The 8,839-nt window shown below is 44.8% G+C and overlaps 1 protein-coding gene across 1 annotated transcript; it reads left to right on the forward strand.

The window, feature by feature from the left end:
• Positions 1 to 6,230: 6,230 nt before the first annotated feature.
• On the forward strand, positions 6,231 to 7,148 carry CYSLTR2 (cysteinyl leukotriene receptor 2). Its single transcript, XM_009978063.1, has one exon. The coding sequence runs from the start codon at positions 6,231 to 6,233 to the stop codon at positions 7,146 to 7,148; it is 918 nt and encodes a 305-aa protein (XP_009976365.1).
• The last annotated feature ends 1,691 nt before the right edge of the window (positions 7,149 to 8,839 follow it).

The following is an 8,839-nucleotide window of genomic DNA, read 5'->3' on the forward strand; positions in this document are numbered from 1 at the left end:
TAGCAACTTAGGTCCTCAAGAAACCCTTGGTCCAGAGCTTTGTCAAAGGCTTTGACAAATGCAACTTATAAATGCATACATATCCATATATACATATAAAATGACCACCGGACCACCTTCATCCATCATCCTCACAGCCCTTCAGAGGGTGAGTGGGGCAGGATTTCTTTTTTTAGAAGATGTGCTGACTCTTTCTCAGCGGACTGGTGTTTCAACAAGCTCAGTGCCTTTGTTCTTCATGACAGACCTCCTATAATGTACCAGAGGTGGAAATCGGTCTCAGTGGTCCGTAGCTCCCAGCACTGAGACGACTGACTCATGGCCCTCAGCCTACCCTCTCAAGCCCTTCTTGTAGACGAGTGCAGCACTGGTGACACGTCAGTCCCCTGGCATAATGCCTGATTGTAATGGTGGGGTATGTGCCTTGGCCGGCAGTCTCACAGTTGAGATCCTTTGGGATACTCGTATAAGTGACATCTGGTCCTGATTACTTATTAGCCCATCACTTGTCTGGTTGGTTTAATACTTCCTAAGCATATACCTCGAGTGGAGCTGGCTCCTCTGACCTGTTTGCTGCATCAGGTGTGAAAATACCCCAACATCTTTGGCAAGGAGTGAATTCACTGAGTTTCTCTGCTATGGTCTTGTTTTTAAGAGATCTTTTGCCATCAGACAGCCCTGCCAATTCCCCAGCAGACTTTCATTTTCCAGTGGGTTTACAAAACTTACTATCAGTTTGAACATCCTTTGTCAAGTGCTTTTCACTTTTTTTATTTTTAATGCTCTTAGTTTCCACTCCATATTTGACCTGCCATTATACAGTCTTTCCTGTTCTCCTCATCCGGACAAGCCTTCTGCTTTCTAAATGGTGATCTTTTCCCTATGATAGTCCTGCTAACTATTCTACTGATAGACATAGGGCTATCAGTAATATAGCCCTATTATTATTATTATTATTATTATTATTATTATTATTATTATTATTATTAATTAATTAATTAAAATATCTATTTCTTTGGAGTGTAGGCTTCTAACATAGGTTTTGTTGAATTTTCTGTTTGCTTTTCTGAACAGTCCCCAGAATCATGTAGGCTTCTTCCTTCTGGGACTGCTTTTCTGTCCCCCAACACTGTCAAACCTAGCTCTACTGTGATTGCCCGTACAGGGCCCTGTCCACCAAAAATTGCTTGATCTAGGACCTGCGCAGTGCTAAAGATGAAATGTAGAATAACATATTGTGTTGTGGATTTGTTTCCAGGACTAAGTATTGTAGGGATCAGGCATTTGTTCCATACAGACACTGTATCTCATTCTGCTGCAGCAGCGCATCTTTATAAAGGCACACAAAATCTCCTGCTATTGCTACCTGCTTTCAGCTTCCTGCTCTCATTTAGCATTTTCTGATGACTATCATCATCTTGATAAGGAATTTGGTGGTGCATTCCTGGTACTATATTTTCATTATTAGATTATACGATGTCTGTCTACAAGGACTCCATAGTGCTTCTCTTCAGTCATAATATTTTTATGCTGTTGCAAGTTACATAGTCCTCTGTGCACAGCGCCACTCCTCCACCTGTGCATCCTACACTGTCATTACCATAAAGCTGGTAGCATGGCAACACAGGTTCCCATGGATTATCCTCTCTCCTGCAGGTGTCTGAGGCTCCCCTTGCACCAGGGCTGCTGTCTCATGCCAAGCCTTCCAGCTCCCCCGTCTCCTTCTGGGCTTTGAGCATTGGTGCAGAACCACATGTAAGGTTTGCTTTTGCTCAGTCACTCAAGATAGCACGTGCCAGCCAACCAGATTTGCGGGAAGTTGGATTTGCCTTCCCTAGTTATTGCAGTTGAGTTTTATTTCCCTGCTGGCCTTGTTGGAGGTGCACTTGATGTCAGTTCAATGCCCTCGCAGGTCTCATTTGTCCAGCCCACTTGCTCCCCCATGCCCATCAGCTCCTCTGTTGCTTCTAATTAAACACTCCTCTGTACACCTTTTATTCTGCGGCGCCAGCAGCCTGCCTCCACTCTGAGCGCAGTGCAGTCTCTCATTTCTGTGCTGATTGCCTTTATCCCAAAAGATCCCTCAGTTCCTTATGTACCTAAATTTCTCCTCTCTTCTGTCTCATGCATGCACTGAAACACTGGGTCTGACCTGAGCTTCTCTCTCGCCTCGTAGCTGAGCCCCAAAGATCCCACCTTCATCCCTGGTGTCCACAGTGACTACAGCCACCACTGGCTCCTCTCCTGCTCCTGCCAAGAGATCTGCACAGATATCTCGTGAGATCTGCTCCCCAGGCAGACCTGCTCCTGCCCTGCTCCCGCTGAGCCATTCTTGCCTCAAGACAGCCAGCCCTGTCCCTCCATGTCCCCAGCCCCTTCGCCTGCCCACAGATGCACAAAACCTGTCCCAGGCAGTTGGCCACACACGTTGCACACTGGGCAGTTTATGGGGTAGCCCCCACTCTGCTGCTAGACTTCTACCTGCATCCTAAGCTTGAAATCTTACAGTTGTGGGCACTTTTATTAGTTTAGTATCTCCTCCAATTAAGTAAATCTCCTCTTACTTTTGTTCTATCAGTTCCCCACCTTGCTTGCACACCCATCCCTTTGTTACGGATGTTAGATTCACCTTAGACAAGGAATGTCTTTCTGTTATCTCCTTACTGTAAATTGCTAAGATAAAAGGCAAAATATTTATTCATGATAAATAGATGTCATTTACAATATATGTAATTTATAATAAAAGCTAAATATTTGTTTATAAAATCCATACTAATCAATCCGTAAATGTTTCTGAAAGACTTTACAGAGGTAAAGAAAAAAAACCACCCAAACTCTACATCTAATCTACTTACACAACAGCTATTTCAGAAAAGACTCCTTTTTACTTGGTCAGCTGACATGTTCTCTCTCATCTGCCAAGATGGTTGTCAGAGCCTTGGGAAATGCACCAGCTTCTTCTACTTGGTAGTTTTCATCAGGGAAACTCATATATAGAAAAATATCTCCTGCTAGGGATTTTCCATCAGAGAAATCTTGCAGTACTGCTTAAGAGAGACCCTCATTTCAGATTATCCCTTTCTGTCTCTCTTTTTTCTCAGAGGGATGTTAGGTCTTACTGCCAGTCTCCCTTCTGAAGTCTTTTAGGGGACCCTGTAGGTCCAATGTCCCACCTGAAATCCACCCTGTTTGTTCCTGACTCAGGAGACAGTCCCATCTGGACGCTCTTGCTGAAAACAAAGTTTATTGCCTGTCCTTAAATTTATCATTCTTTCTGTTTATCTAGGAGCCATCTCCTGGCCTTAGCTGTCTAGTAAACAGGTCTTGGCTTCAAGCAGGGATAAAATTCTCCCCTTCTGCTCTGTGGTAGTCCTGTGTGAAATATATCTCTTACTGCACCCTCCTATCTACATTGATCTGTGTGTTAAAACACAACTAAGAGGAGCATCTACATGTGGTAATTGCACAGGTTTTTCCTGATGCTCAACTAAGGGAAGGCACCATGGTGGTTAACAGCTTTCAGTTGAATGGTCTCCAGCCTCTTTCTCTTAGACAACCCATAACAGCTTGAAAGTTTTGTTTGAATAATTTGGAGAGGAGTCTGAGCCAGGTCCAAGGATGCTGAGTTTTCTGAATCACACATGTGCATCTAGTTTCCTAAAGGTCTTTAGCTGGAAGGAGAAATGAGGAGCATAAAATAGCTTTCACGGCAGTTGTTAGCTAGATAACCTTATGTGAAGAGCCGGAGCAAAGTGCATCAGCCTCTGTGCATGTAGTGCTCTCTCCAGGGTGCAGTGACCCAAGGGCTTTTCATCAACTGAATTTTTGTTGCCCTAGTTCTGTCCTTCAGCAGATAGCATTGGGCCGCAAGCCATCACTCGTAGTGCTCAGCAGGGCTTTGAATTTGTCCGTGCTCCAAGTTCTTCATCCTCATGTGGCTTCTCTAGCTCACACGTTTCACACACAACAGGAATGTTTCAACAGGTGACAGATCTCTTCACTGATACTTTCTTGCGTTTCGGGATTTCTAAAGGCAAGGATGCTTGGGCCATAGCAAAACACAGTCAAAAGGACTCTTCTCTTTGAAGTGCCTTGGGCTGCGATGTTTCCCTGCAAAATGGGGAGATCAGCTTCAATCAGGAGAAAAGCTGGTCCTTGATCCCTGAAAACATGTATGTCAAACAGTCGCTTTGTACAGAAAACCAAAACCATTCAAAACTCCCCTGATTGTAAAAGATTTATTTAACAACAGATCCTCCTAACAGAAGTGTACCTTGTCTCTCCCCTCCATGATGAAAGAGGATCTTAAATGCGGAGAAGATTTCCTTTGGGAGCATGTGTTTACTGAGGCTGGGGCTTTGCTGACCACCAATTTTCAATTTGCCCACTTCCAGCCTTCAGCACTCCTAAGCTCAGTAGATATTACTATCTCTGTTTTCTGGAGGGGTAATGTCAAGCACTGCAGTGATGGGTGTGACAACAGTGTGAGCGAGTGTCCCCCTTCCCTGAGCCATCACACTCCCATCTCACGATGGGGGGGTGGGGGAGTAAGTCCTGCTCCATGGGAGCCCAGTCCAGGGGTCACACTTCCCATGCTCCCTGTCACAGTGGGGCTGGATAAAATGTGACTGCTGGGGCACATCTGGTTTCTATATTAAGGGATCCAGACAGACTCTGAGACATCACCCTGAAGATATCATGGGCTGCTCTGAACACAGCTGACTCCCACGCCATGGCTTGAGTGAGACATCACCCTGAAGATATTATGGGCTGCTCTGAACATAGCTCAGACTCCCACACCATGGCTTGAGTTTGCAAATTAGCTCCTGTTTACAGCTCACAGGAATACTGCACTGGGTAACTGGTAGTCCGCGCACTCAAATCTAGAGCCCACTTTTCCCTCTAGGTAGACTCCACATGTGCAAATAAATTAATTTCAAATTGTGAAGCCAGTGAAGTCCAGAATAAGAGATATGATGCAGTCGTGTGCCATCAACCCGACATCACTCTCACTGGACAAATTAAAAGCTTCTTTTTCATGCATCTAGAAATGCCAAGTAGTTCTGTTTTTTAGGCTAAAATTTTCCATGCTTCATCTCTAGAACATGTTGGCAGATGCAGAGCAGGAATTGCTCCCACTATTAAACAAGTAGCAATACTGAAACCCTCATTTCAAAATACTACTAGATGCAGGTCAGCTAAGAGCAGAAATCAGGAATTCAGCAAGGAAATAAACTCTGACAAGAAAAAAAAAATATTTAGAGTGTTTTAGTGATGAGTTGTTTTGATTTGATTGAATTATAGCTTCATAAGAGGAAAAATGTCACTCTCTGTGAACACAGCCCATTTTCTCTCAGGCCATTTTCATTAGGGCTGCAAACGTAGGCTGCCCTGGAAGCCGCAGTGCGTGTAGGTGACTGTCTGATGCAGAGCAGTTGAGCACAAAAAAGACGGAGAAAGTGGTAAATGAAGCAAAGGCCCCACAAAAAGAGACACAGAAAGCCATCAGAAACTTACAAGAAAGAAGAAATACAGTGTAAGGAGGAAGCAGTTAAAAAAGGAACCACGCATAACTAGCACAGTATTTACACAGTGTTTAAAGTCAAAATGTCCTTAATTTATACATTCTGATGTAAATCAATATACCTCTGATAGTGCTTGGGAAAGTTCGGTGACATGCTGCCAACAACACGCTAGAAAAATTTCACTAGTTCCAAAAGGCAAATTCAGTTCTTTTGGCTTTTTGTCCTAATTTGAAATACCGATTTACCAGCAGACAGTGATTTCTTTTCTGATCGGGTTTTGATGTTTCCGTGGCAGCTAGGTGGAACTCAAAACCTTCTTGCAACAAAATGGCTGACAGCAAGTTGGCTTGTTTTGCGCAGAGAAGATCAGAGAGAGATTGCCATTAAAACACAGACAGAGCACTCGGCTTTAAAAGGCAGCACTTTCATTGGTTGAGACAACCAGCTGCTGTAATACTGAAACTGTTTAGAGATGACTTGGGACTTTACGCCTTGAGACGTGTATTTACTGGGGCATCACAAGTGATTACTTATTACCAAACCTTTGCTTCCCATGACCCTCTGCATCTTGCAATTTCTGCCCTCAGCAAAATAGTTCCGAATAACTGAGCTCCTTGCCTGGCCTGTAACCCAGCACTCATACCACTTCTTTTTACTTTGCCAGAAAGACGGAGAGACTGTCTCTAGACTACGAATACTTCTGAGATGGCACTAGACGACAACTTCACCAACAGCTCCTTCAACTGTACAGTTGATGGCTTCAAGCAAGTAATTTATCCCATCACGTATCTCTCTATCTTCTTTCTGGGTGTTGTTGGAAATGGCCTATCCATCTACGTTTTTCTCCAGCCTTCGCAGAGGAAGACCTCAGTAAATATTTACATGCAGAACTTGGCAGTTTCGGATCTCATGTTTGCGATCACTTTGCCCTTTCGGGCCACATATTTCCTGTTGGGATCACGTTGGATATTTGGTGATATCGTCTGCAGGATCATGACTTACACCTTGTACGTGAATATGTACTGCAGCATTTATTTTCTCACCGTGCTCAGTGTGGTTCGTTTCATAGCCATCGTCTACCCTTTCAAACACGGGAAAGTAACCAACATGAAGTATGCCAAGATAATATGCGCAGCCATATGGGTCTTTGTGCTGGTAGCTTCCAGTCCTCTGCTTAGCAAGAAAATTGCTGGGTACAGCAACCCAGCCAAGTGCTTGGACCTCCACCCCTCCAGCACGTACAGGCTCCGCATGATGAACAGCTTTGTCCTCGTCGTGGGCTTCATTCTGCCGTTTTGCACAATTATTGTCTGTTACGTCTTTGCAATCAAAGTGTTGCTCAGGTCCAGGGCTCCACAGCCCAAGAAGGCAATCTGTCACAAGAAGGCACTGTCAACCATCATCATCACACTCATTTTCTTTCTCCTTTGTTTCCTGCCGTATCACATACTGCGAACTGTCTACCTGATGGACAGCAGGTGCAGCCAGGCCAACCTGCCCTTGCACAAAGCACTGGTGGTCACTCTCTGCCTTGCTGCCATGAACAGTTGCCTTGACCCCATCCTCTATTACGTTGCTGCTGAAAATTTCAAAGCAAGAATCAGAAGTTTGTACCGCAGGTAGCTGATATAGAATTGCAAAATGCTATATATACGGTCCCAACACGACATCAAGACTGGGTTCATACTATTCAATGGCAGAGGCTGTGTGGTGCTAACCAGCCTGTAGCCATGCTGCTCAGTGCCAGGCACCTCTAGAGCAATAGTGTCCTGGAGAGAGCTCGTTGAGGGGGACCAAAACGGAGGCAGGATGATCTGAGGTCAGGTGCCTGGGTGTGATCCCTGGTTCTCTTCTGTTTAGCAGTGTAGATGTACCTCTAGTGTTTGCTCTCACCAGGACAAGGGATTGAAAGGGATTTGCCTTGCTACTAGAGTCCGTTTATTTAATTTCACAATGCTCAACCAGTGACTTGACGGGAAACTGCTCACCTGGCCATCCCAGTGTCTGTGTTTGAACCTCTCCGTGCTCCGCGTCCCTGTGTGTGCAGAGGTGCGTGGTTCAGACTCGGTGATACCCAACAGATTCATAGTGCCCTGCCAGTTCCCGTTGCAAACACTGGCCAAAGGTTTGCACGTAGCAGAAATGTAAAGCATCACTGATACTTTCTGCTGAGGCTGACTTACAAAGCAGACAGAGAGCCAAACAGGACCCGGCACTGGCTCAGGCTGTTGATAAGGCATTAGCATTTCTAAATTTTCACTCTCAGGAGGCCACCGAGGTATTCTGTTTAACATTTCACTGATAGTCAGACGAGATAATAATTTCAAGCGAACAGCATCGTCATGGACCGCTATGAGTAAGACGAGTGCTGGCAGCGAGGGCAGGATGCGGGCGAACGGGGCGCCGGGCTGCACCTCCCAGGTCTTCATGTGTGCCACAACTCCTTCGAGGCAGTGGAGATGCTTGTTTCTAGGCTCAGTGCTGCCAGTGCTTTTCTGAAAGCTGAGGTTAGGCAGCTCAGTCCCCATCCAGGGATCCAGAGGCAAACTTTCAAAATTATTTCTGTCCAAAAGAGTATCTAGGTAGTGGTTTTCTCCAAACAGGTAAACCAGTCTGACAGAGAACTGCTGCCCAAGGCACCCCTAATCCCTCACCTCCTGCCCGCTCTGAGGAAGAAACTGGTCCCTTTTTTCACAGGATTAACTTCCAGTTGCTTTGAACTCCCTGGCATCAAAAATGCACCAATACAATGGGCAAGCACTAAGCCAGGAACAGGAGGAAGGACAGGCAGGATAAGAGGAGGAGGGATGTTTTAGGAAACAATGAGGAGCTCCACCTCTGTGTACTTTGGGAAGTCTCACCAAATGGTTGCCTGCATTTTTAAGTCTCCGGATATTTTCTAGAATACATTTGCTAAAAATCAGACCACTTTCAATTCAAGGAAAACAGGCTCTGAATTCAGTTTGACCACAGTTACACTTTGGTTTAATTATCTCATTTTTTAATAAAAAAAAAGCCAAGAAGTTTTGTCATATTTTCCAGGAAAGTAGCCTGTCCCATATGAAAACTAACAAAAATTCTGAAAGCCTTCCCTTTCTGTGAAATCCAGCCAAAGGAAGGTTTCTGTCAGTGAGGATACCTTCTCAATGCTCTGGACTTTTTTTTGAGAAAGGACTCTATAAACTGAGTGTTATTGCTCCCAAACAAAAATAATTGCAGCTAGCTATTTTCAGCTCTGTCTGAAATATGCAGAAAACAAATTACTGCTGGTCAGGTGGAAAAGTACTTAGCAAATCACTGGGAAAGTCACATTT

This window comes from Tauraco erythrolophus, chromosome 1 (genome assembly GCF_009769465.1).
Source record: "Tauraco erythrolophus isolate bTauEry1 chromosome 1, bTauEry1.pri, whole genome shotgun sequence".
Lineage (NCBI taxonomy): Eukaryota > Metazoa > Chordata > Aves > Musophagiformes > Musophagidae > Tauraco > Tauraco erythrolophus.